We start from the raw sequence: 27599 nt of genomic DNA on the forward strand, positions 1-27599 counted from the left end.
GAATTTAAATATTTACGGTGTAACAATTCAGTGTGTTATATATTGGACAAAAGAACATGGAATTATGACAACTGGCCTATGATTGTTAAAGAAAATACAAGGAATCCAGTATAAAGTTGCTATCATATATGCTTTTATATCCAATGAATAGCCTTCTCCACCATGAAAATGCATCCAGGAACACATTCAAAATCCTTACTTCGTTTAAAGCTTTGTGCACAGGCTCCATGGACTGTTCCTGCTGCTTTTTTGAAGCTGAGACATTTCTTACTTAATTTTCGTGTATATGTATGCCAATAAATGTTCATTCAAATGTCTATTTTACATAGAATTTGCACCCTAGCTCCTAAGGGGCACTTTAAATATCAAATGGAGGTGAAATGATTCCATTGTGCTTTGCCTAATTTGTACGCACAAGTTCCTTCCATGAAATGAAATCACCAGTAGGATCACAAAGACATAATTACCAAGAAAGATGGAATGATGCTAGTAGCTATTGCAATATGACGACCTCATTTTTAACCAATTCAGGTAAAATCACATGTCTCCTTAAAATGGCATGAGCAATCCATGCCAATCAAATGCCACATGAAACACAATTAATTACGCATGGCAAAACACTCAGTAATAAAAACCAATGAAAAATGGGATATTTAATTCTCATTTTTACTGACTCAGTCAAATATACAAATAGTACTTTTGATCACTATTCCCTCCCTACATGTGTAAACTCATGTAGCATTTGTTACACGGAGGCAACAGTACTCACTTCCAAGCCCATTAATTTGATCCCTCAGTGGTTTATAGGCCACTTGTTCCCCTCTACAACCAAATAGCTAGGCACTGACCATTGAATCACCTGGGTTCTCAATTCCTCTCAGGACTTAAATGTCTAACAGGCAGGTTTACCTAATAGGTAGGTTATGTATTTGAGGGGGCAAGAAAATATATGGAAGCTAGCTTCAAGTTTTGAAACTCCTCAACTGGCTAGGCTTCATTGCAAGAAGATGAGAAAGATGGATGTCACAAAATTGAGTATTCATCATAAGTTAATGTTTTACTTAGATAAGAAATTTCAAACTCAGGAAATTTTACTAATCCCTTTACTAAATCAGGCAGTCTAAAAAGGTATCTCTAACCCTATGAAATGTCATTCTTTTCCCTTTCGGCTATGTTCATCTCATCATATCCTATGTACCATAACAATGATATCGATATTTAAATCTTACACACTCAAACATGTAGCAAGTATGCATATGGTTTCAGAAGCACCCAACTTGAGCATCATCATCAACTAATGGGCCTCAGTTTCCATTCTACCAGGAGGTCACATCCATGCATGTCCATATCATGTACTTGATCGATTTTCTGTTCTCTTGTTTTGCTTTGTTTTCTTTTGTAAACAAGTGATATGAATGCCAACGTTATCCCCATGTCCACGAAGAGAAAAATGAGGGATCTTCATGGGGTTTATCTTCTGGATTTGAATGACAACATTTGGCAATGCATGGGAACACTTCAAAAGCTGGACCCCCAAGCGACCATGCCCCAAATTTTCTCTTTTAAAAAAGGAAGGAAAAAAAAAATGATTAGTAAAAAAACAAAATACAGAAGGACTTCAAAATTCTTTGCTTAACCAAACACGAAAGCTATTATTTCATTCCACATTTTCATCCGGCAAGTAAACGGGGAAACGGGAAAAAAAGCAGCTTCGACTTCGAGACAAGCCAGAAAGCGAATTGAATATCAGCCCGAATGAGAAAAACGATAAGCAAAGAAGAACCCTGATTTTTAGGGGGAAAGAAGATACATCATATCAAAAACTGCACACATCCACATGGTCAAAGACTCAAAGGGATACACTCAAAATGATAACAGGAAGCTTAATGGGTTACCAATAAAGATCAAATAACTATGAAAATTTTGCATTGAAATTTGAACAAAACCAACATCCCCAAGTCATATCATCCTCATTTGTCATTTCTCTTTTCATTTACTCTCTACTTCAGAGAGTGTTAAAATAGCACTGGCTACCACCACAATAACATTAGGAACAATATAGAATTCAAGACTGGTTAGAAGGAAAGAAGCTTAGAGAGGGTTGTTTAAGGTCTTGGGGGTGGGAAGAATTGCGTACCCGCCATGAAAACGTTGAGTGGAGCTGGGTATAAAGAAGGATCAAGCAATGTGGTAGCTTGGTTGCTTGTAGTAGTTACGCCGGGGGGTGCAGTGATAAGATTGTGTTGTTGACTGCCGCTGCCTCCACCGGAGGAGCTCTCGCCCCCATAACGACTTTCAGGGCCGTGATCATAGAGAATTCCCTTGAAAACATGCCCTCCGATGTTAACAGCAGTCTGATACGCCAACTGCTCGTCTGCCTCATCCATGGCGCTTACTCTTACGCAGCGGAAGTAGGCCGGAGAATTAACTTCAGAGGGAAAGTGTCCCACTTCCAACCCTAATCATTTGCAGAAAGTTGAGAATAAATCAAAGCAAAACATTTTACTGAACAAACAGAAAGAAAGAGAGAAAGATCAAGCATTTTTACTAATTCCATGAACCCTTTTTCGTCAGTCTTACTTAGCAACAGTAGTGTAGAAAAAAGAAGGAAGAAAAGAAAAGGGAAAGAAAAGGAGGTGGGTTGGTGACTGTGGAGGAAGACTTGATCACGCAAACGATAGGGTTTTGTTGGGTAGTAGTACAGCAAGTGTTGAAAATTCCTGTTTATCTTTCCTCACAAAAAACTCCAGCATCACAGATACACATAGTCCTGGAGATTTCTTCATATACCATCCTAAATTTCAGTCCAAAACCTATCAATTCTTTGTATTCCATATTTCTTTGTTTGTATTGTAAACAACAAGTTTACCTGACGTGGTGGTAGCTAGAGCGGGAGCAACTGGATTCTCTCTCTGCCTTTTCTGATTCTCTCCTCGGATCTGCTGTTGTTGGTGTTGTTGTTCCTGTTGTTGCTGCTGCTGCTGCTGCTGTTGTTGGAAAGCAGCGAGTTGTAGTTGCCTCTCACGCCTTTTGGCAGCAGGAACCCAAGTACTCTTGACGTGGGTCGGGCACGGAAACCCTCGGCTCTTGCAGCAAGTCCTGCATCTCATATGGATGCAGTCCTTCTTGGCTTGGTTGCCGCAGTCCTGGCAATTCATGCCACCTCCTCCTCCACCTTGCCTCATCACCGTGAATCCCGATCTACACGACTCATCAGACAGGTTGTATGTTCTTCCACTAGGAGTGCTGACTCCGAATGTTGCAGAGGAGGAGAATACTATATTTTGCGGTTGATGCAGCCGTTGATGACAGTACTGTTGCCATAGCTCGAAACCCTTGTTGTAGATCTCCTCGTTTCTATACAAAAACAAGCTATTCGAGGGGATTTCGTTTCCAGGGTTGTGCACAACCTTCTCTTCTTCTCCTTCTTCCCGTAGATTCACCCTCTCTCGCCCACCTAGTGAGAAGTACCCAGCCATTGCGTCAACCCGAAAACTGATGTTAGCCTCAATTCGGAGAGAAAATCCATAGCAGAAGCTTACTTGAGAGAAGCGGCTATGGAAAATTCAAGGATCAGTGGTTGCTATTTCTGGGTCCTTCTGATTCTGACTCTTTCTGTGGGGGTTGTGCATTCTGAGAGTCTTTTGTTGTTGTGATGGGGTTTTGCAGCTTTTCCAAACAATAATCTGATTCCTTATAGAGAAACGGTGAATCCTTTCTTGACTCACTTCAATTCTCTTTCTATTGTTTCAACTTTCAAGCAATAATAGCACGGAATTAGAGCTCTGCAACGCCGCCATGGATACTGCTACACCTCTGCACCCTCATTTATCCCAAAAACCCCCCCACACCCTCTTCCCTCTCACTCCCCACTGCTGGTTTTGTTGTACCTTGATGAGGTAGAGAGCAACTGAAAAATCTATCTCTCAAAGCCACCTCTCCAGTTCTCTCCCAGTTACTTACAATTAATCTCATCAATGCTGACTCAATCACGGCCCTTGCATGCCCATCCTACGGTCCCCCGCCCCCCACGTGTCTCATCACCCCCCTTCTTTTGCATATTCTTCTTTGCACCGGAAAACACGCTTCTACTTTTTCTGACTCTCCCCTCCTCCTATAATTAAGTTGATTTTATTAATTTTTAATCAATGAAGTCTACCCATGAAACCATAAACCGCCCCATCACTGCATCACATGTGCCCGTCACAATTATTTCTGACCGACGCCTCCATCACCCATCACACTCGTCCCATCACCATCCGACGGTCGGCGCAGAGCCTGTGACGCCAATCGTCACCAACTCCCCCCAACACTGTTATCGAATTTCGTGCGATATTCTGCAGTGTGTTGCGCTCCGACTCACCTCGTATTGTTTTCACGTTGAATGCCTCGTATTCCCCTCAAATTCTTCCCCTAATTATTAAAATTTTGACTTATTTATCTGCTTAGGTTCTCAATAAATCGATTCAATTATTTACTAATTCACCATATTGGGTTTCCAAATCAGGAGGTCAACACCGTCTTATATCTCCATGCGTATGACTCTGAATTCTGAATACCAAGTGAATGCTGGACACTCCAATCTCTGCACGCCTGCGTCTCAACTAGGGCACTGCATGTGTCTTTGTCGACTGGCAATACACAGCCATACATGTAGTGCCAAATATAAAGTACCGTGTAAATTATAATAATGGGATAAGGTATGAACAAAATTAACACTCATATTGTACCTCCAAATCTCCAATATTTCATAAAGGACATGCGAGATATGAACACCTTCTTTCCCTTTTATTCTCTTCACAGGACATCACTCCCAACATTTTCAGAAATTAAATATTGAGCACTCCCCTTTCGATTTCCATCGGATGATTTGTTTTTATGTCTTTTCTTTGCTGTTAAAACTCTATTTATTTGGCGTCTCATAGAAAAGTATGACATGATCATTTAAATTTCTCGATTTCCTTTTAATTTGGCAATGGGTATAAACTCTTTACGTCCAAATCACCTTTCTTTTCTTTGTCCAAATTATTTGTGAACCTTATTGTTTTATATCTTTACTTGTAATTGAGATGATATATCGTATTTTATGTTTTTAATTGACAATAAGATAGGATAAATTATCCTAGTGAAATAATCAAATATAAGGATATGAACAATGAATGTAATATAATAATCCTATTTTGACATCAAAGATATGTAACAAACTCAAATAACCTAGTATGCTATGTAATTATGGTAAAAAGTCAAAGAAAAAATAATTAGTGAAATTATAATTTGAAATTTTAAGGTTAACGTGTCTAATTTATTTCAAATTCAATTCAAACATTATATAATTTTATTAATTATTAAAATTGATTTTAGATTTTATGGTTATTCCACATAAGTGCACGTACACATGACGTTAGGTCATATAATCATTTTTACAAAAAGGAGGTTGATTTACATAATAACCTCGTTCGAAATATGTACGCATATATTTGTGTATAATGGGTCTTTGATAGACAATGTGTAAGAAAGTATACACAATGATAGTGGGAATTCATGTGATCGAAGATGTCAAATACAAAATGCTTGAATAAATGTTACAAACTAATCTTCGTGTGCATCTTTACATTTCCCTCGTTGTCTGTAATGATTACTTATGATGCATAAACTAAGATATGCACAGTCTATAGATCATAAATTTATTCTTCTCATATAAATCTTTTTTATATTTAAATTTTTATATTGCTCGTTTTGAAACACAAAATATTATAATTATAATTCAATAAAATATATAAAATACAAAAAAATACTAATATATATATATATATATATATATATATATATATATATATGCAATGTTTTATGTTTTTAATATTTAGTAACGTGATATTTTTTATTTATAAATTTTAAATGTTTTAATCATGAATATTATTAACAAATAAAAAAAATATTTTAAATGATAAATTATAAAATAATTTCCAACCAATACTAAATACAGGAGAGATTTCATATTTTTTTAGTAGCAAATATTAAAATATAATATGATTTTATTTTATACAAACATTGAATATATTTTCTATTACGTTTTGCATTCCTTATAAAACAAAACATTGGGATAATATAATATATTTTATTAGATATGATATGCTTGATATATATCACTTCCAATCAAATTCAATGTTTGTGTCTTATATATAATATCCTAGGATTTCGTACTTGTTTAAAAACGAGATAACCTATTCTATACGGTAGAATAAAATAAATATATGATGAAAGAAGTGTTAGGAGAAGATAATTTTAAGTCGAGATATACATGTCTTAATCGTTATAGTTTTGATTAATAAGTTCAAATTATAGTTTGAAAAATAAAATATCTAAAAAATTATTATAAAATGCAACATAAAATTTAATATATATATATATATATATATATATATAAAGTGTTTGTAGATATTCATCAAATAATATAATAAATATATTTTAAATTTTCTAATAATGAATATTACTAATAAAGAAATAAAAATGACATAATATATGACAAATTTCAAATAATATTAAATATGAATAATATTTATTAATTTTTTTAATATCAAAAGTTAAAATGCAATGTAATTTATATTTTAAATAAATATGAAACACTAAATATATTTTCTATTCTATTTTTTTTATACAAATCAAACATTAATATAATATAATCATATGTCACTCGACTTAAAATACTATAATAAGAATAGTACGTAGAAACAATAATGAAAATAGGATACGAATAAAAGTGAATCACAATGCTACGACGAATAAAGGAATCAAAACTTTAATGAGAATTGAATTTGATTTTCATGTTGATGAATTTTTTTCTTATTCTCATTAAAAAATATTCAAACATGATAATAAATTAAGAATAAAATTAACTTATACTAGAAATGATAAATTAGGGTCAATGAAAACATATTATAAAAGTTTAAACTTAGTAGGTGTTTGATAAATTGACTTAAGTAGTGTATTTTTTTTACTGAATATAAAAAATAAAAATATTTAGGTTTTTTTATTTAGTTAAAAGTAATATTTTGATATCAATTATCATAACTATATCAAACTTATCGACAACAAGTTTACTTTAATTATGTTAGTTAATATCAATAGATTACTTTTAACTTAATAAAAAAAACTAAATATTTTAGGTTTTTCTATTCAGTGAATAAACAAACACAACCTTAATAACTTAATTCAAATTGATAAGTAAATCAAGTATGTTTGATAAAATAATTTAATATTATGATTTAAAATAAAAAATAATTTTAAGTAATAAGTAAGAAGAACTAACTTATTATTTTTAAGTTCACCTTTTTTATTTTTATTCATATTTGTTCTAGTTATTTATACCATCTCTTTTGTTACTCCATAACTTCCATTATTATTTAAGCTATTTTGTTTAATTATAATTTAAAATGATAAATATATTAATTTGATAATTAAGAATAAATTTTAAGTTAATTTTATTAAATAATTTTAATATTTAAGGTAAGAATTAAATAATAGGTTTCAAATTAATAATTTAAATATAATTTAATTAAAAATTAATTTAAATCATTAAGTATTAACCAAACACTCTTTTACAATTTATTTATTTAGTAAAAAAAATTTGGTGGCGTTGCTCTATAATTTAGTCCTTTTTAGGATGCAATTTGAGGATTTGATATTTTTGTAGAAATAAAGTTATAATATGACGTGGCAGTTCCACTAGTGTAAAAAAAAATCATGGATGGAGGGTGGATGGAGGATCATTAGGAAACTTTAAGGCGGGAGACGTGGCAAGATTGAGAAATCACGTGAAGAGTTCAAAGAACTGAGGCTTATTTAATGTATTTCAATAATAAACTCGTACGGCCCCGGCAGCCTAAACCGCGCCGTACAAGAACCCCTTGACAAAATTGGTTTTGCGTGCCATAGAAAAAGTCTTGGTATTATTATAAAATTATAGCTCTAAATTCACGCTAAAAATAATAATTTCCACAGCAATGATAGGCAGGCACAGAAATTCAATGAAAATACTAATAATTATTAATAATATTAAAGAAATATCATTAGGGGCCCGAGGCAAAGCCTCCCTTTTGCTGGATTCGCCTCATTTTCTTTTTCTTTTTTATTTTATTGATTTCTCTGATTGGTGTCAAATAAGGTGCCCTTACTTTTGACGAACTTGAGTCCCTTATTTCAATTTTTTTTTTTTTAAGAACGTGATGGTATGGGAAGTTACCCGTTCCACACGAAAATTCCTTACAATAAATATCAAAGATTGTCGTATCCACTTTCCTACGCCTCTTCAAAGATTTCAATGAAGCTTTTAAGGCATTTGGGTATATGATTTTTTGTTTGGGTCGTATATGACATACATAGGAAAGGTTGACTAATATGATTTTGAAAAAAAATAAAATAAAAAATAATGTTTGAAGGGAGCGTGTTACATACATATTTGTTGGTGTTTTTGAATTCAAATTAGGGCATGGAATAAAGACACAAGTGGTGATGTGACATTAAGTTTAGAGGGTTGAGAAAAAGGGGGAAATTGAAATGGGGAGGGGAGGCAAACCTTTTTGGGAACAAAATGAGAGGGTGAAGATGGGGAGGGGGGTAAAAAGAGGAGTGATTGGGTGGGTGGATGGTGTTGTGTGTGCGAGTCCCAATAATTGTGTCCCTTTCTTTCACTCTCGAGCCCTGCGCTCGCTTTCTTCAGTTGACTCTCTCTCTCTCTCTCTCTCTTTCTCTCGGCGTCCTCTAATAAATCCTCCTCCTCCTCCTTCTCATTATTATTATTAGTATTATTGTTATTATTTATTTTTATGGAGTAGGGTTCTGGTGGATGCACCCTCAGCTGGTGATCCTGCACCTCCCATCTGTTCTAATACCTCACGATATAAAGGTGGTAGCAGTGCAATGGTCCTAATGGAGGCCCAAGAAGGAGTGGGCTCCATTCTACGGAGTTCAAATCTATAAGGTCTAATTTTTACATTTTCGATCCCTACGGCTATTAAAATTAATGTTTCACCATTTTGATAAAGAAGAATCTACTTTTTCACCCTTCCATTCGCCTAATACATGTACGCCGGTGGTAATTGAACATGGAAAAGGAGTCAAAAAAGAAAGGAGTGAATCTTCACAGTGGACAGTACAAATTTTTTTTTTCACATAATGGAGAATCTCTTTTTTTGATGGTACACTTACCATCACATACATCACAAGAAATAGTTGATTCCTCATTTCCACTTTAAATCAGAAATATTTCATTTCATGGATTGTAAAAGCTGATGATTCATGATTGTTATTTTCTTTAATATTTGGGTATGAGATTATATTAATAAATAAGAGGGGAAGGAAATGTACAGTGGGAGCATGGGGGGGACACTGTGATAAAGGGGAACCATGCAGCGTATCAGCTACTTGGGTGGGTGATGTTCCCTCTCCCCATGTAGGCGCTATCACTGAACTTTTGAGGCACTCACGTGACGCTGCCCTCAATCAGCAACCGTGGCAACACCGTATACCGCATCACTCAACAAAGTACGTTTGTTGAGAACAACCATATATATATATTCATTACGATACGATGTGGCCTGGCTTCACTGTGGACACCATTTTCATCATAATTACAATCAATCAATGGGGATATGTTCACATGTCACAATGCACACGAAACTTTTTTTTTTTTTTTTCTCCTCCCTTTAAAATAAAAAATAAAAAATAAGGTAATTAATAATGAAAGGGAATAGGGGTCCCTAGGGATTGAGATGGTCCCAATCATAGGGGTGGGTCCAATTGAAGCCCTATCGGCGGTGCTGGTCCCACTGGACCTGCATGTGCGTGACATGATTAGAATTTTTATTATATTTATTATTATATTTCTGTAGATAGACTGAATTTATAGAGGATAGGGTTTCCCTTTGAGTATACTATTGGGGTGTTGGCCGTTACATTGTCATTATGTCTCAAGAAAGGTCACAGGACTTTACAACCATGTGCCTGCTACCCCTTTTGACAACCAAATTTCCTCTTAATCCCACCCTCAAGCCCCCACCTGCTTTATTTCATCCTTCCTAAACTCTCCTCCTTTGTGCCCCTTTAGAGGTCCAACTAAATAGGAGGGAACTCTCTTAAACTTCAACATGAATACGATCATCAGATGTTTTGGGATGAGCGGGGATAGTAAATTTTACTGGGTTTATTTAATAATAGTAGCAAGAATGGAAGGAAAAGAAATCCATATAACCTAGACCTTAGAAGCCCCTTGATTTTGACAGTACATTGTGCCTAAAGCTGCTAGAACCGATTCTGCAACTTTGAATTTTCTCGATAGAGAAGTTTGTTTCAAATTCCAAGAGTTGGTTTCGAAAAAATTCAGAAATGACAAGGCGACAAATGAATGGATGAGTACTCTCTGATGAATAGTAACGTGTCAGTCAGTGGAATGAACAGTTGAAACTAAAGTAGTAACTTATGCATGTGGGTTCCTCCACCTAACTTCGGAATTAGTTGGGCCCAATTAACTGTTCAAACAAGATCCACTCCAGTCCCCATGTGCACGCGGGCCACTAGATTTTTTCCACTCATCAGCAACTTTCCACTTCGATTCCACACTAGGCTTCTAAGTAGAAGCCCAACCAGCCTCCCCTGCATGCCTGGACAAAAGTCTACATGGGAGCAACGAACTTGGCCCAGCACAGTAAAATGTGACCCAATCAAATTCAAGGTCCATAACAATACCCAATGGCTCAGACCCCATCATATAATCTCACCTGCCACTGCCAGACCCCAACACCAATATGGCATTGACTGATGCGCAGTGCACACCTATTTGTGTTTTTATTTTTTTCAGCCAATTCATTAATTAGGCGGATTTATCTCTAGATTCTCCTATTTGTTTGTTCCTACACAAGATGCAACGTATGAAAGGCAGTTGTATTTTGTGGCCCGACGGTTTACCACTAGCACCACGTGAAATAAACTTACACTCTCGGACGGCTAATATTTTGGAAGTAACTCAAAAGAACAAGGGATATTGCTCTATCATAGGAATAAAGGGTAAAGTGAACACCATATAATTTTTATCGTCCATCAACTCTTAACTCTTTTTTCACCATTTCTATAGTACGATCGCCACATTCTCTCATTTCACGATTTATACTTCATAGAAAGGATGTCAGTCAGGACAATAAATTTCTTTTGACATCTTAGAAAGTTATGGTTACTGCAGAAAAGCTACATGCTTGTCAGTAGTTCAATTCTGTATCGTTTTCTCATATACGGAATTTTGTGGTACTAGAAATATTTAAATTGCTGAGTTAATCACAGCTGGCACTTGCAGAACATATCCTTTTTTTTTGGTCTTTAATTCGAGAGCGTAACTCATAGGGACTGCGCTTTCGTACTCCTAATGCAACACTTCTTCTTGTCTAATAAAAATATATATAAAAGAGAAACAATTGGAGCTCCTAATAAATCCCTCTTGTCCAATGGCTCAAAATGGTTCCCAACCAGTTTCCTACTTCATTAACTTAAACCGAATGATGGTGGTCATACCTTAACAAAAACTCACAACTAGCGGACTGTGAAAGCATCGAATCAGTCACCTCAACAAGATACACTAATTCCCACAAGTCGCATGAAGAGCCTAATCCAAAATTCTTAAGTAGCTTATTACAGTGAAAATCATGAACATGAAAATTAAAAGGTGTCGGGGAAGGGGAAGGGGAAGAGGAAGAGATGAAGACGGGCAATAAAAATTTTTGAAAACAAAAAAAAAAAAAAAAATACAATCTAATGGAACCCAACTCTTTGTTTAAAGTTCCTACCTTTACCTGTCGAGAAGAAACAGCTAGCATAATCAGTGCTACTGCTGAAATTTGAAAATTGCTCCTGATTGAGCTCAAATCACCTTATCTGGGAAGGAGAACAGAGCAATCCAGATGCATCAGATCCAATAACCGCAAGATCACAAACAGTACAAAGCTGCCCTTCCTGTGAAGGAACAAATCGCGAACTGCAGAAAGGGCACGACACATCCTTCTGTCCGCGGTATATGGGGATGTAGGTTGCCCCACAAACAACAAATGGGTTTCTGAAGTCATAATTCAGCGGGGATGCATCTGTCATGTTCCTCTCGGCAGCCTGCAGGACTTGCCGGGCTGTTTTGGCATGGTTTTCATTGGTGGGATTAGTCTCCAACAGTCGCCGGGCAAAGTTTGCTGCTGTGTTAAGATTGCGTGCCTTATAGCAAACAGTCATGGCATTTAACAATGCCAGTCTCAGGTGAGGCAATTGCAGGTTACAGTGAGTAAAGTAAGCAGCCAGTTCCTGCTGACGAACTGGATCATCCTTGACTTCCCTCCTTTTAACTTCCATCTGCAAACCCAGAGCATACTCTTTCACAATGATGATCAATTCCTTGACCTCATCTACTTCCCTCCTTGACTCAACCACAATCAGAGGAATGGTATGGAGAATACTGAGAAAAATCCGTAGAGCTTCTGTAAATTTCCCAGCAGTTGTTGCCCTGTAACCAGCCTTTAGCTTTTCTTCCAACTGTGAGAATTTGAACACAAGTGCAGGTGGACCCCTCACATTAGGGCTGGAGGATTCGCTCCATCCCCTCTCAACTGCTACTGAGATCACCGGAGATGAAGAAAGGGCACGCAAGTAAGTGTGGCTACCCATGTGTAGATCAAAAAATAGTGGTTTCAAGGGAGCAAAATTCCTTATACCAAGCTGCCGGCTCAGCAAACGCATTGCAGTATCAAAATTGCCAGCTGCAGCATGCTCTGCAGCAAGAGATGATCTTTGGGTCCAAATTAGATTTACAGGCATACCAGGAGTTGGGGCAATAAAAACTGATGAGCGAGCATGGCTGCTAGTCTTTGGAGTATCAAGCTCAGGAGGAAGTTCAAGATCCTCAAGATCCCATCCTCCCTCTTCATTTTCTTCATGCACTTCCCCATCCTCCAGCACCATACCAATGTCTCCATTCTGCATGTTTTCCCCATCAACAATATCCAAATCCTCACCCCAATCAGCATCTGCAGCTTCTTCATCCTCTTCCTGAGCATTCCTGCCCACATTATCAAGACCGCCCTCAAATATTCCTTTCATGACCCTCAACAAGGGCCAATCTCCACCACACATGATAGGACTTGGAGGAATCAAAAGAGAATGTGATTTTCCCTCAGGCAAAGAAGGGACATTATCTCCAAGATCAGCAGCCAGACGTTCTGCAATGTCATGGAGCCCATGGACAGCAGCAGTGATGTAAGCAAGGGGCAAATGGCCAGCATTTTCCAAGATCTTGACGCGCTCCCTAATATCACCCAAGTATAGGGCATTGTGAAATTGGCCCATAACATCATTCTTTACTTCAGCAATTTTCAGCATTTTAGACAATTTATCTATATTACCTGTTACAAGATAGAGGAAGGATAACCTCTCAAAGTTCTTTGTCCTTTGGTATGCATATTCTACAATGCCTGCATTACCCTGACGGAGGGCCTCCACTCCCAACCTATACCAGTGATCTTTCTTATCAATTTCCTTTGCAGAAGCAACGGCGATCTGGATATTGCCACTTTCTAGTGCCAAGTTGAAACGAGTCCTTTCATCCTTCACAAAATGAAGAGCAACCTCTGGGAAACCCTTTTGCTGGAGGTAAGCAATCATGGCCTGCCCACAAAGCTCCGAGCTCCTGATCATGCTCATTACCTGGTCAAATCTCTTCTTCAGGAGGGACAGCTTGAAGACATATTCAGTTGCATCGATTGCAACAGCAAGGTTTTTTCCATCTCGATCCAAGCAATAGACAGTGTTTTGAGATACTTTTGTTATGTATACTGGGACATCGAGGGTCCTGATGATACCATTATCACCATTAGGAAGACAATATTTAATGTGATTCAGGGTTGTATATATGAAGACCCCGTTATCATCCCAGGCTCCACTCTTTACACGGATTGTCTCATGAAGTGTGCACCGGTGCTCGAGTTTCTTACTGGCTATTATGATAGTATGTTTGCTCAGCAAAGCAACATTCTCCATGTCGTTTGACCAAACAACATACCTGATGAAAGATGTTTGAAGTTCCCCAAGAACAAGCCTCTGCTGGAGATCAAAGACAACGACTCTATCCTCTGCCCTGCACAGCAGGTTCCCAGTTCCAGCATAAAATATTGCATCAGCAGCAACAGGAAGAACACTCTTCTTCACGATCTCATTTTTAAGGTTCTTGACTAACACTTGGTTGCTGCTCTTTTCTAGTACAGCAAACCTGTTTCGAGCCACAAAAACTGCTGACCCTCCAACCCCTCTTTTTGCATCCTGAACCGTATCCCCCCTGCCAATGCTATCTCTGGGCACAATATAGAGTTCATATGACCCCCCGTCCACATCTGAACAAATCAAAACAGCATTTTCTGTAGGGCTGTAAGAAAGAGTTCTTGGGCCTTGATTCAAGGCAGCAGAACCAGGCCTGCGAATTGGAATCACCTGAGCGTCCTTCTGAGTTGAGAATTCGTACAAGCGGAGAAAGCGGTCTTTGACATAGTACAGACAATCACCACTCACAGAAAAGGCAGGACGTTCTCTCTCCAACTTAAAGACAATCATGCCACTATCATGACCAGCTGCAAGAAGGTTCATTTCAGGATGTGCCGTAAGAATCCAGAACCTGTCATGTTCCCTTCGAAATGTCTGAATACCAGTTCGCTTTGTTGCATCCCAAACACGAATACTTTTATCCTCTGAATTTGACACAATCACATCCTGCCTTGCATGAAAGAAGACACATGAAACATTATTCATGTGCCCCCTCAAAGTATCTACTTCCCAAGCCTTTGTGTCTGAAAGTAGAAAAGGTAAGTTGCAAACCATTAGCTAGTTCAATTCTACAAAGTTCTATAACCCTAACAAAAAGAAAATACGATTAACAAATGGATGAAATTAACAGTCCATTTATTTCTATGGAAGTGAGAAGCCAGGGCAAAAAAATCATGTTTCAGGTTGCTACCCTTTTCTTTTGATAGGTAACATTCTTTTTCTCCTTTTTTTGTTCCTTGAACTTAGAACCTCCGATATCCCCACCCCAATCCCTGGCACTTGAGCCAGGCCTTGGGTTTCTTTGATATGAAGCTAGAAATTTATTTATTTGTATTCTTTTTCAGCATGGTCCATGTTTACGATTATTCGATTTGAATTTCATTTCAGAAAAAGTTGAGAAGATTGGCAAGAAATTGTTTTCCTGCTTTTGTATATATGCAGAGAGAAGTGCATGCAAAGACATAGCAGTGTTGTTTGCTTAAAACCAATATTTCAATACAATTTTCTACAGAAAAATAAATAAATAAAAATCCACAAGGAAGAAATTAAAGATTTAGAGAGAAAAGATATGAGATCTTTGCACACATACCGTTCATTCTCCAAAGTTTCACTTGGCGATCATCTGCTCCTGAGACTATAAGAGGAAGAGTGGGATGGAATGAAGCCCAATTCACTCCTCGGTCATGACCCTCCAAAACATACTTAACAACAGCGTCAACTCCACCAAAGAAATCTGTGTTCATTTGACTCAAGCGCAGGATATCATCTGCAGGGGAACTTGTTTTCTTCCTCAAGGCACCAATATCCCAAACACGAACGGTCTGATCTAAGGAGGCTGATACAACCAGGTCCTCTTTGGGATGGAATGAGGCACACATGACATAATGATTATGTCCGGTTAATACAGACATTAAAGTGCGGGACTGCCAGTTCCATATTCTAATAGTCTGGTCATCACTTGCACTAACAATCCAAGGATACTCATGGTGAAACTGAACTGTGCGGATGTAATCAAGGTGTCCAAAAAGGGTAAATAAACACCTATGTAACTTATAATTCCACACCTTGATCTTGTAATCATCTCCTGAAAAAATAACCAAAAAACCATCATTTGCATAAACCAAAAATTGATACACACAGGCACACAAATATATTATCTTATGGGTCCAGCCCCATAAAATTCCTCTTACTTAAAGAGAAAAGAAGAGAAATAAGTTAGCTTTGACTTTTTCTCATTCTAGGTGGCAGTTGTTTGTGATCAATAGAAAGGGAAAAAAGAAAATACAAGAACAGAGATTGGTCTTCTCTAGGGCTTGATTTGCTTCTCCCACCATCAATACAGATATGGCTACAGGGTTTACCTTTTGAGAATTTGATTCGTTCAACTTGGTGGTTGGAAGTTTCATTTGGTGAAGAATTATTTATTTGTGAACATCTGATGAGGTACCACTTGTATCTTTTCCAAAGTTGTAATTCATTATTTCTGATATAGTGAATTACAATCACATTCGCCCCGTGGTTTTTCTTTCTTCATTGACAGGTTATTCTGTAAATCATGATGTTCTAGTACTTGGTTGTTCTTTTAACAATATTTCATATAGTATCTCTTACACTTCTTGATATACATTTGAATGCTTTGGCTTTGAAGATTGCATTATGGACACATGGTAGGCTTTTTTTGGCCCAACAAAAATTACTTCCATTAGAATCCTGCATGGATATATAGTTGCATTCATAAAAGTTACAAATATAACTGATCTTTATGATTTACAGCAATCAGGAAAAAAAAAGCATAAAATAGCACCCAAGAAAAAAGGGAAGAGAGAGAAACCTAGGCTAGAAACACAGTTCCAATTCTGAATTCCATTTGAAAGCGAAATGATGACTACCACCTTTCTGAATTCCATTTCAAACTCACAACTCCACTTTAAGTTGTATGCATTTGTAGTATAGAATATTTTAATTGTTATTTGCAAAATATTAGGCATTGAATGGTGTTCAAAAAAGAAATGCACTATGCCCACCATGTCTATTGAAATACAACACTCACTGATGCTACTTAATAATTCCACCACATTGTGAAATAAAAGCGAAACTCCAATGAGTTCAAGATCCGAAAAAGATAGAAATCAATAATACTTAATACGCCCACAGGAGTGTACGCAGGATCAAAATGGTGAAACTATAGAGGTATTCACAAGCAAACAGATTGGTTTGACAGAAATTTATACCTCCAGAAACAAACAGCGGCTGAGATTTGTGGAAATGCACACCACGCACTGGTCCATCGTGCTCATCAAATCTGTCAATAAGAGTCCCCATTCTGTAATCCCATAGCTGGATCACACCGCTGTGAAGACTCGCAAGGATCCATGGCCTCTTAGTGTGAAAACTCAGTCCCTTAACTCTATTACTCTTCGTCTCGAATTTCGTCAACATCGTTTCAAATCAAAACTCAAACTCTGTACAAAAAGGAAAACCATCATAAATCAATCAAAACCTCTCAATGAACCGAGTTCAAATCGTGGATCCACACTTGATTGAAAACGTATCTAATGCCCCGTTTGACAGCTAAAGAAAACGAAAGAGAAGACAACAATTGAAATTCCGAATTTTCTTCATTTGCGATCTCAGACGACTAAGACCTCGACTTATCTATGTAGAAAATTTCCTCTCTTTTTTTCCCATTTTCTCTCCAACCAAATGAATCATAAAATTACCGATCCAAAGCCCTAAGCAATGGACTCCTACAGAGAGATCAATTCTCTCAAATGCGCACAATTCATTAAAGAAAATGAAAATTATACCTCAGATCTGAAAAGGATGACGGTGGATCAAGAGGAACCGAACATCGCCGCGTCAACCGCCGACAACGAGAGACAAATGGGAAATCGTCGGTCAGGGGAGCGTAGGATAAGCAGGGAGGGGTGCAGCTTAAGGCTAGACCACAGATCAGGGAGATTCTACAAAGAAAGGAAAAATAGAGAATGAGGATCGTCTTGCGGATCTGGCCCCTCTCGCCGGTTCCTGTAAAATGCGAATGTGCTAAAAGCGGGTCAGCTTCCTGTTATGCTTCTCAATTCTTAATTTCTTTTTACGTTTGGGTGCGGAATTGCGAAGCAAGTTTCAACCTAAGTGAGGGAAATTTATTATTCTCCCCTTTTTCTTTTTCTTTTTTTCCACAAATTTTTTCAACAAATGATATTGAAAATTATTTTCCCGGAAATTCTGTTCCAAGTATTTTTATGACGTTGATCCATGGAAACTTTGATATCGCTGGCGTCATATATTTGGTCTGAGAACACTTTCGTCTTAGTACGAGACCAAATTCCTTATTGGTATTTACCCAATTTGACTAATTATCACATCGTAATCGGTGGCGCTCCTTAAATTTTGTTGATGTAGAATTCCAATTGGACGTCTTTTGCACGGCCCTTTTCTTCAATTGGGCTGTTAAACCAGGGCCCATACACTTAATTAAGTGTTTTGGATCTTTTAGTTGGCCCAAGCTTCTTTTCAAATTTAAACTATAAAATGCTCTCTCCAAATTGGTAATCCTTTCATTTTTTTCAAGATGCTCCAATTTAGGTGGTATTATAATTGAGTGTTTATTTAATAAATGATGATCATAATGACATTAGTCTTATATATTTTTTATTATAATTCAGTAATTTTATTTTTTTTCTGTCAAAGTTTCTAATATTTTTATTTTATTTCTTAAAATGTATTAGAATTTGTAAAAATACGTAATGTACTAATTAATCCTTTAATACATTTTTTATTTATTCTTTAATTATTAATTTTTTCTTTGTCGGGTTCGTTGGCGTAAATCTGTGTATAAACTCGGTGATTTCCATCAATGTGTCCCAGTTTTTTTATTATCAATGGCCAGCACTCAATCCGAGATCGAGATTGTGGTCGACGCATCCCCCGTTGCTGCGCAAGAACACCGTCGCCTCTTCATCATCGTCGCAAAACGATCCATATCGTCCGTCTTAACCAGGTTCCATGCAGGTTACTTCAGAATAAGTCTCTCTCTGGGAGGTCAAACCTTGCTATGGAAGACGCTTATCGATCCATCTCATGGCTCAAACCCTCCTTGGCGTCTGCTCCAAACACTCCCTCCCCTGTGTTTCATTCTCTTGTGGTCTCTGGCACTCTTCACTAATGTTTTACTCTCTCTTCTATACATTTCCAGATGCTTCTTTCGATTTCGCATGGTGGAGGCAGAGTTCTTGCACCATGTTGGGGTTAACTACTTTTTTGCCCCCTGGATTTCGTGGTTCCTCCTGCTCCAATCTGCCCCTTTCGTTGCTCCAAATACAGTTTCCTATCTGGTTCTGTGGTGGGTTTTCGCAGTTCCGGTCGTGACGCTGGACGTGAAAATCTACGGACAGTGGTTTACCAAAGGAAAGCAGTTTCTGACCCTGGTGGCGAATCCGACGAGTCAGTTGTCGGTCATCGGAAACCTGGTAGGGTCACGAGCGGCAGCTCAGATGGGGTGGAAAGAGAGCGCTGTTTGCTTGTTCTCGCTTGGAATGGTTCACTACTTGGTGCTTTTTGTAACTCTTTACCAGAGATTGCCCGGAGGCGACCGTCTCCCGGCGACTCTGCGGCCGGTTTTCTCTCTGTTCGTTGCAGCGCCGAGCATGGCGAGCTTGGCTTGGGAATCCATAGCTGGACGCTTCGATACGGCATCGAAGATGCTGTTGTTTCTGTCGCTGTTCCTCTTCGCGTCTCTGGTAATGTTAACTGGCTTGAAAATTAGGATTAAGAAAGCGACGTTGTTTGAAAGTATTTTAAGTAGGGACTCGCCGATTCATTGACGTTATTAATTTGTTTTATTTATCTTCTTATCATACCATAATTAATATGGTGGCGCAGACACCATTCAGTTCCATGTTTCCGTACATTCCGTGCAGTGGCGGATGAGAAATTTGGACGGTTGATACTTAAATGTCCACCAACATGGATCAGCCATTTACCAACATGGCAGATTTTGTTAAATTATCATCTATATATATATATATATATTTATGTATTCATAAAAATAAAAGTTTTACGGTAAAGTGACTAATGTAAACTTTTCCCTAATCAGTTACCCTACACGTGTTCTAGGAAACAAATTGGATGGTCCAGTCAAGCAATATTATACTGTTACCAAAAAGAAACTACATGTTATCGAATAGAGAAATTGAGCATTAAATTGCAAAAGCAGGGTGTTTTATTTATTTATTTTGTACTGATGATAACTTATGTATGAGGTGACATTAAAATGCACCGCCAATTAATTTGAGTCCTTCCCTACTACTAGTTCTGAGCCTTACTTATTTTCCTGGATCGAAACAGCTTTGCAGGCCAACCCTGTTCAAGAAATCAATGAGGAGATTTAGTATTGCATGGTGGGCTTACTCTTTTCCAGTAACCATCCTGGCCCTAGCTGCCACGGACTATGCAGAAGAGGTGAAGACTGGCATCGCACGTGGTCTCATGCTCCTTCTAACCGCACTCTCTGTTCTAATCTTCATGAGCTTGACCCTCCTCACTGCATTCAACTCCAGAATGCTTTTACCGGACGACGATCCCATCGTTTGTCTTTCTGTTCATTAAGCTCCTTGAATATGTTAGTAAGAGATTAATCGAATTGAAGTGATGTCACGTGCTTCTTAATATGTGATTAATATTATGTAATGGACCACGATTAAAGAAAATGACTTGAATCCGGTGGTTTACACCCATGAACTTAGTTGTTTTGTTTTGTCTTCTAGTTGCCAATTTAACATCCTTTGACCAATGGCACACAAGAAGTAAGAGTCATATGGTCTAGATAAAAATAAGAATATGGAATCAGAAATCAAAAAGAGGACAAATGTGACTGCCAAAATGCAAGCTGTCGTCGAGTCAGTAAGTTGGACCAGCGGAGTTCTCTATCGCAAAAGGAAAAAACAAAAGTGTAATTAACTAAACCTGTCAAAATCATCAAGATTATGTATTTTCAAAATTGAATACAAAAGAACCCCAGCTTTTTCTCGGCTCACCTATGTTCTTGCCTACCTCAAATTGGACAAAGATACCTCAAAATTAAATCTTGCTTGCATATAACCAGAAATCTACGTACCACCTTAGCCGCTAAACATTATTTAAAATAAATAGATAAATCAGGATTCAGGACATGCAAAATAAGGTTGACCATGGGCCAAGCCCTAAAATTGGGTATATGGAGAGCCCAATGATGGCAGAAGAGAAGCCCATCTTTGTCCATGGTGCAACTGCGGAGTCCGCCTCGTTTTTCAGGAACATGATAACAATTTGGTGGAAAATGGGTTGGGTGAAAGCCACACGGTATCGTTTTATTAGCATTTCGAAGGTATTATATTGCTTTTTAAAGCAAAAAACTGTTTTCATTTTATTAACTATTAGAAGTAAGAAAATCACTTCTGAAATCATGCTTATCGGTTTCTATAGCTTCACTCCTTCGAGGATCAATTTAAATCATGATTGGACACGTGAGAGAAAGGAAAAGACGTTACATTTTGAGGCTCAGCAACGTTATCACTTTAGTACCTGCAAAACTTCGTATTTTCCCAAGCGCAAGCCCGAGCCTATTCCCATGCTTTCTGCACATCTACACCGTCTGATGCTTGTAAATATTCCCATCTCGATCTGAGCCGTTGAGATAATAACTTAACGGGCGTAACGGGGAAGGACGGAAAGCTGTTGTCCCCATGACTGAAATGCGGTTAGCGACGTTATCGATCCCCTGCAAACCTTTACGAAATGGGCAAATATTTCCGTTAATAGTATGAAGTTGGAGTTGTTCTGCTTTGATCTTTCTTCTTTGTTCGTGTAGTGGAATCTTATGAAACAGAAGCGATCTGGAAATCGGAGGGAGAAGAGAGGGAGTGATGGCTAGAGGAAAGATTGAGATCAAGAGGATAGAGAACTCGACGAACAGGCAGGTCACCTACTCCAAGAGACGAAATGGTATCTTCAAGAAGGCCAGTGAGCTCACTGTTCTTTGTGATGCTAAGGTTTCTATCATCATGCTCTCCAGTACTGGAAAGCTCCATGAATACATCAGTCCTTCCACTACGTATGTCTCTCTCAAACCTTACCTCAGATCGCTTGAAATTAGTGAAGGTTACTACGGTTGCTGAGAAAATGCAGGAAAATCAGAAAAGTGAAACCGTTTCATATAAGCTTAAACTTTCCGGTATATATATATATATATATATATATATAGCGAGGCTTTTCAATTACTTTGCTCAGATGAGTTGAGCTTTTCCAGTTTTTTCATCTTCTATAAGAAATAGGCGAAAAAAACATTTTTCAGATTTTTTGCCTTTTTTTTTTTCTTTTCTTCCATTTTTCCAGCAACCAAACAGAGTGTTAGGGTTTTCCCCTTTGACTCCACGAAACATAGTTTGCTTGCTTGAGATGAAGCTTTTGCCTGACTACTTTTGTGTTTTACATTCAGAACGAAACAAATATTTGATCAGTACCAGAACACTCTAGGAGTGGATCTATGGAGCTATCACTATGAGGTTACTTTCTTTCTGCGCTAGCTTGTTCTTTCTGGAGAAGTAATATTTAAGTTTTCTTCTTTTCAATAATAATTTATGTGTGTTTGATGCATGGTCTCTATGCACAGAGAATGCAAGAAAACCTGAAGAAACTGAAAGATGTGAACAAGAATCTCAGGAAGGAGATTAGGTAATTGCGATATATGAGCTCTTCCATCCCACACATGCGGACTATTACTTTTTGTTTGATGACATTTGATTGGGAATTATTGATAGGCAGAGGATGGGTGAACATTTGAGCGATTTGAGCGTTGAGGAACTGCGAGATCTTGAACAAGAGATGGAGAGTTCTTTGAAGATGGTTCGTGATAGGAAGGTTTGATTTAACTTCAGATTTTAGGCTTCTGATATATATCCTTTTTCCTTTTGTTTATTTATTTTTAAGTATGGAGTGAAGGTCAATTGGGGTTCGCACGCGGGTGAGAGAAGGATACGAAATACTTAAAAATTTTAAGAGTCATTACTATTACCAAAGGTATTAGACTTAATAGGAACCTGGGGCAAAACTATAGGTTGTTTTGACTTTTAACATGGTTGAACCAACAATCTATATGTCCTTGGACAGGAGAACACCGATTCAGCCCAAGGAAATACTTAAAAAATGAACTAAAATACAAACCTTAGGCTTTGAAATAGTCCCAGTCTTTTCTCACATTACCCTGAATATTTTTGACATTTTTTCTTTGGTTATTTGAGAAGCAAATATATTTTCATAGGAAACACTGACCTACAAAATATTCTATATAAGATTCTCTACTAAAAGAAATATGTTTCAGAGTCACAATTTACTGTTGAGCCAATTGCTCTTTATAATTTATTTGGGAACTTATATAAATTACATGTATTATAAATTTTCATTTTAAGTGAGGAATATTGAATCAACATCCAATTTCTTGAGTTTTTGAATAAAAACAATCCCTTTGATCCACAAACTAGATTTGGTTGCAAAATCATTCTCAATTTAATGCGTTTTTACCACATAAGCATCCACATTTTTATGAGTTTTGATTTTTTTTTTTTTTTAAATGTCAAAACATTTCGTCATTTACTAAGTTTTAAGTTTATACATCTACGGTTTTAAATTTAAGCTTAAAACCCAATAAGTGACTGTAGTTTTGAGCTTAAATTATATATATATATATATATATATATATATATATAATTACATTATTTCATTTAAATATTTTTGTTTATTTTGTAAAATAAACTTAATATCATGAATTTATTATATTATTTTTATTTTCTATTTATTAATGTATAAGTGGTTAATAACTTATAATGTCAAATTTTTAATAAAACTAACAAAAATATTTTTATGTCAAATTAAAAATGCAAATTATTTAATATCGCATATTATTTTTTAAGCCAATTTTTTAATAAAACTAACAAAAAATATTTTTATATCAAATTAAAAATATTAATTATTTAATTTCACATATTTTTTTTAAATAGTCATCTAAGTTTAATAAATAATAAATAAAAATAATGTAATAAATCCAGGATATTAAATTTATTTAAAAAAAATAAACTAAAATATTTTAAATGAAACAATATTTTAAAGTTAAATTCAAAACCATAGTTACTAACTATAATTTTAAACTTAAATTTAAAGTCATAATCAATTCACTGGTTCCATAAAATGGATGTTTATATGATAGAAATACACTAGATTAAAAATGATTTTGGAACCAATGATTTTTATTTTTAAAGGGGATGTTTTTGGTCTAAACTCCAATATCTCTCTCCAATTCTAGGGTTGTACTACTCAATCTTCCAAAATCATTATGCCTGTACAAAACATGAACACTTACTAGTTGTCTTTTAGTGAATTTTTGCAAATCTAAACGACTTGATTAAGTTCATTTTCAATGAAAATTCCTTTTATAATCCTTTTATTTGTTGTAACTCCTAAATCTTTTATATCATCTTTATGTTTAAATTATACTTTTGTAATGTTTAACATTGAATATTTTTTCTAATTCTCATTTTCACTTGAGCTTTTGTGCTAATTTAGCATGCCACTTTGAGGTCCAATTTAATTAGGCTTGGTTCAAGCTAATCCAAAGTTAACCCAATTTTAGGAGGGCTATACTAAAATAGGTTACCTTGTATAAAAATAGACAACTTAAATTATTATTTATTAAAAATTAAACCATTTATCATCGTATCTATAAAAAAATTAATAATAAATATAAAAAATTAAGTATTGATTTTAATATTAGATTCAATACATCTATAATTGTTCTCTTCAAAAATTTCATTTTGTAAAGAGTTATATGATAGTTTTATTATTAATTCTATTAAACTTGTGTTTTTTTTTATACATCAAGCCAAACTATTATTTGTCTACTTTTTTTTTATTTAATTACGTAATCAAAAGTCTTGATAATCTTAATGGTAGAAAATTGTTCGGATAATATAATTTTATGCAAACACTTCTATAACACCATTCATTTTCTTAGATATATATATTTTTTGTTTTTCATAGGTAAATAAGAGCTTGTATTAGTTACGCCTAGAAGCAATAAGAACAATACACTTGAAGTATTTAAACATTGTTCACATGAAGTATACAAACATTGCCCAGGAAACAAGACAAAAAGAAATCTTTTTAAAAATAAATTCATTTTGATATAGAATATTTCATATAAAAAACCTAAAAAAGCACCTACATAAAAACTCCAAAGCATGGAGTAAGTGGGAGACTCTTAATATAGAAAATAATGTGTATTGCTTTGTTTTTCAAGAGGCTGCACCTAAGGAGAAATGGAGGTAAAGAGATTGGTAGAATAGGATATATTATTAAGATTTTAAGTCTTTCCTAGTGTCAACCAGATTGCAACCTACTAGTTATGGGATAAAATTTATCTCCTAGGGTTAGGAATTGAAGACCATTATTGTTCATTATTTTACTGGCAACCAACAATATTATCATTTGGGAATGCTTGATATGCAAACATGAAGTTAATTCATAAGTAGATATTAACGTACTGTTTTAATCAACTTTGGAAAAGCATGGTAAGAGCTTTTATTCATGTTTGAGTAATGTTATTCAAATAATTTATATATTTTTTTAAAAAAACTTAATATAAAAATTAAGAATGATACTTCTTATACATTTTTTCACAGTAAAAATTTTACAATATTGATATTACTTTCTAAAAATTATGACATTGACTTCAAATTCAATTTTACAATAAAATAAAAAATAGGAAGTTATTTCCAATAAGAACTACGATTTTATCATGTAGAGTGCATAGTCCATATATATATATATGAAGGTAATATTTCAACAAAACTCCATAGTGATTCTAGGGTTTATTTTATTTCTTGCTAATGTCTCATCCCACCAAATTCCAAATGATATAATGGGAAGGATGTCACCTTTTTGCCAAAGGGCCTTGGTAGATTTGATCCTTAGAATTCCACAACACAATTGAGTGCTTTTTTTGGTTTTTTTTTTTTATGGAAATAAATTACAAAACAAAATATCTATAAATATAAATACGATTGAAATATGCACATAATAATCCTTAAAACCAAACTTTGTAATATCTATGGTAAAATCTAACCTCCAAAAAGCCTTAGTGGTAGTTGTAAGCGATTTATAATTTTGGATGATTTGCTTATCATCGGACAAATTTTATTTTGTTGGGTTAAGTACGAGTCCTCATGGCATGATTTTTCAATTGATAAGAAAAATTGGAATAAATATATTTTTACAAATACAAGATACATCATCCTACTCCTATGTAAAACATGAAGATGGTTGGTAAAATAGACGATGATATATATTTTCATGGAACCTTTTATCTTTTTTGGAATAGGGATTAAATGGGATCACGTAATTAGTTGCAACACCACATATTGAATTGTGAAGTTTGAAGCAAGAAATTTTTATTTATTTATTGAATGATGATTTTACTCCCTATAATTTACATATGATTGTGAATTTTGTAAGTGAGTAAAAAGAAACAGTGTGTGACTACAATTGAGGAGAAAATAGAGTTATCTTTGTTTGATTAGTGAATTATTAAGTATTGGTGTGCTCTTTGGGTACAGAGATCATCATTATAACTTTTTTTATGTTTATCTGATTAGTGTATTATCGAGTATTGATTTGCTCTCATCGGTTCCAATCATATTAAAATCATCTATTTTTTCTTATTTAACCTGTGTGTATCTTACCAGTAGTGTCATCCAGTTCAATTCTTATGTTCACTCATATTAATTTCTTTCACATTTTGTCTTTTCCATTAATTGTAGTAGTTGGAAATCCATTAATAATAGTACTAGAAAATTTTGCAGTGAGCATTTTGTTAACCATTTCTAACATTATTTGTCTGACACCGTCAAATTTTATAATTAAAAACAGTACCAGGTGATCAATAATCAGATTGAAACTTTCAAGAAAAAGGTACATCTATTTTTTACAATGCACAGACATCTGTCTGTTTCTGCAAGTTTTATTTTTAAGATTTTGATAAACCAGGGATGCTGCTCTCTTCTGACATGATTGCAGGTAAGGAATGTGGAACAAATACACAAAAACCTCCTACATGAATTTGTAAGCATATGCTCCATCTTCTCTTTTGGTTTGTTTTTTCATTTGTCAGGCATTTTAAATAATGGGGGAATATAGCTTATATGATTGAACCATTCATTTGAATAAGGATGCAAGGGACAGAGATCAACACTATGGGCTAGTGGACAATGGAGGGGATTACGAATCTGTTCTTGGATTCTCAAATGGAAGCTCTCCGGTATTTGCCCTAAGCTTGCAGCCTAACCCGCCTAATGATCTTCACTCGGGTGTGGGCTCTGATTTGACCTTTACTTTGCTCGAGTAGCAACTGAATCCACACATCGTTCCCAGGCAAACAATCATCGAGATTTTATTAGGAACGATAGAACTGATTAATCAAACCGGTGTCATCTAATGGACCTGTTGAGTTTTTTTGCCTCTTCGTCACCATTATTATCGTCGCTCTTCTAGCTGTAACTTGACAGCGGGAGGTTTCATTGAACTTATGTTCTTTTCATCGTCGGTGTAATGATGTGAGAATTTCGTGAATGCTTCGTTCTTTCTGGAACCTGTTAGATTCTGCATTTAATTTCTGGAAGCTTAAATTGCTCCACGGCTTCCTTATGTTGAAGTGGACTAAATTCGATCTAGTCAAA

At 35.8% G+C, this 27599-nt stretch overlaps 4 protein-coding genes across 5 annotated transcripts; 2 read left to right on the forward strand and 2 right to left on the reverse strand.

Annotated features, from left to right (window-relative positions):
- Positions 1 to 1898: 1898 nt before the first annotated feature.
- Positions 1899 to 4085, reverse strand: LOC100260953 (protein EXPRESSION OF TERPENOIDS 1). Its single transcript, XM_002280741.4, has 2 exons — positions 2870 to 4085; positions 1899 to 2458 (listed from the first exon to the last, which is right to left on the reverse strand). Exons 1-2 carry the CDS (start codon positions 3477 to 3479, stop codon positions 2106 to 2108), a joined length of 963 nt encoding a protein of 320 aa, XP_002280777.1. The 5' UTR covers positions 3480 to 4085; the 3' UTR covers positions 1899 to 2105.
- A 7500-nt stretch (positions 4086 to 11585) lies between these two features.
- Positions 11586 to 18007, reverse strand: LOC100253944 (coatomer subunit alpha-1). Its single transcript, XM_002279743.4, has 4 exons — positions 17643 to 18007; positions 17067 to 17297; positions 15425 to 15919; positions 11586 to 14858 (listed from the first exon to the last, which is right to left on the reverse strand). The coding sequence occupies exons 2-4, from the start codon at positions 17272 to 17274 to the stop codon at positions 11908 to 11910; spliced, it is 3654 nt and encodes a 1217-aa protein (XP_002279779.1). The 5' UTR covers positions 17275 to 17297; positions 17643 to 18007; the 3' UTR covers positions 11586 to 11907.
- Positions 18008 to 18695: 688 nt separating this feature from the next.
- LOC100266155 (S-type anion channel SLAH1) lies at positions 18696 to 20445 on the forward strand. Its single transcript, XM_002280734.4, has 2 exons — positions 18696 to 19577; positions 20185 to 20445. Exons 1-2 carry the CDS (start codon positions 18720 to 18722, stop codon positions 20443 to 20445), a joined length of 1119 nt encoding a protein of 372 aa, XP_002280770.1. The 5' UTR covers positions 18696 to 18719.
- Positions 20446 to 21564: 1119 nt separating this feature from the next.
- On the forward strand, positions 21565 to 27599 carry AP3 (flowering-related B-class MADS-box protein APETALA3). Of its 2 annotated transcripts, NM_001281031.1 has the most exon segments (7): positions 21741 to 21928; positions 22313 to 22379; positions 22487 to 22548; positions 22635 to 22734; positions 26794 to 26835; positions 26941 to 26985; positions 27092 to 27599. In NM_001281031.1, coding segments are annotated over 7 exon segments (681 nt in total). In that variant the 3' UTR covers positions 27269 to 27599.

The sequence above is a fragment of the Vitis vinifera genome, chromosome 18 (genome assembly GCF_030704535.1).
Source record: "Vitis vinifera cultivar Pinot Noir 40024 chromosome 18, ASM3070453v1".
NCBI classification, from domain to species: Eukaryota; Viridiplantae; Streptophyta; class Magnoliopsida; order Vitales; family Vitaceae; genus Vitis; species Vitis vinifera.

Coding starts and splice junctions, on each gene's coding strand:
- LOC100253944 (XM_002279743.4), bottom strand. CDS start 17,274: ATGTTGACGAAATTCGAGACGAAGAGTAATAGAGTTAAGGGACTGAGT. Junction 15,920..17,066: donor GCCGCTGTTTGTTTCTGGAG/GTATAAATTTCT, acceptor TTATTTTTTCAG/GAGATGATTACAAGATCAAG. Junction 14,859..15,424: donor GAAACTTTGGAGAATGAACG/GTATGTGTGCAA, acceptor TTCTACTTTCAG/ACACAAAGGCTTGGGAAGTA.
- LOC100260953 (XM_002280741.4), bottom strand. CDS start 3,479: ATGGCTGGGTACTTCTCACTAGGTGGGCGAGAGAGGGTGAATCTACGG. Junction 2,459..2,869: donor TCTAGCTACCACCACGTCAG/GTAAACTTGTTG, acceptor GCAAATGATTAG/GGTTGGAAGTGGGACACTTT.
- LOC100266155 (XM_002280734.4), top strand. CDS start 18,720: ATGGCCAGCACTCAATCCGAGATCGAGATTGTGGTCGACGCATCCCCC. Junction 19,578..20,184: donor TGTTCCTCTTCGCGTCTCTG/GTAATGTTAACT, acceptor GGATCGAAACAG/CTTTGCAGGCCAACCCTGTT.
- AP3 (XM_059734254.1), top strand. CDS start 21,741: ATGGCTAGAGGAAAGATTGAGATCAAGAGGATAGAGAACTCGACGAAC. Junction 21,929..22,312: donor TACATCAGTCCTTCCACTAC/GTATGTCTCTCT, acceptor TTTTACATTCAG/AACGAAACAAATATTTGATC. Junction 22,380..22,486: donor TATGGAGCTATCACTATGAG/GTTACTTTCTTT, acceptor CTCTATGCACAG/AGAATGCAAGAAAACCTGAA.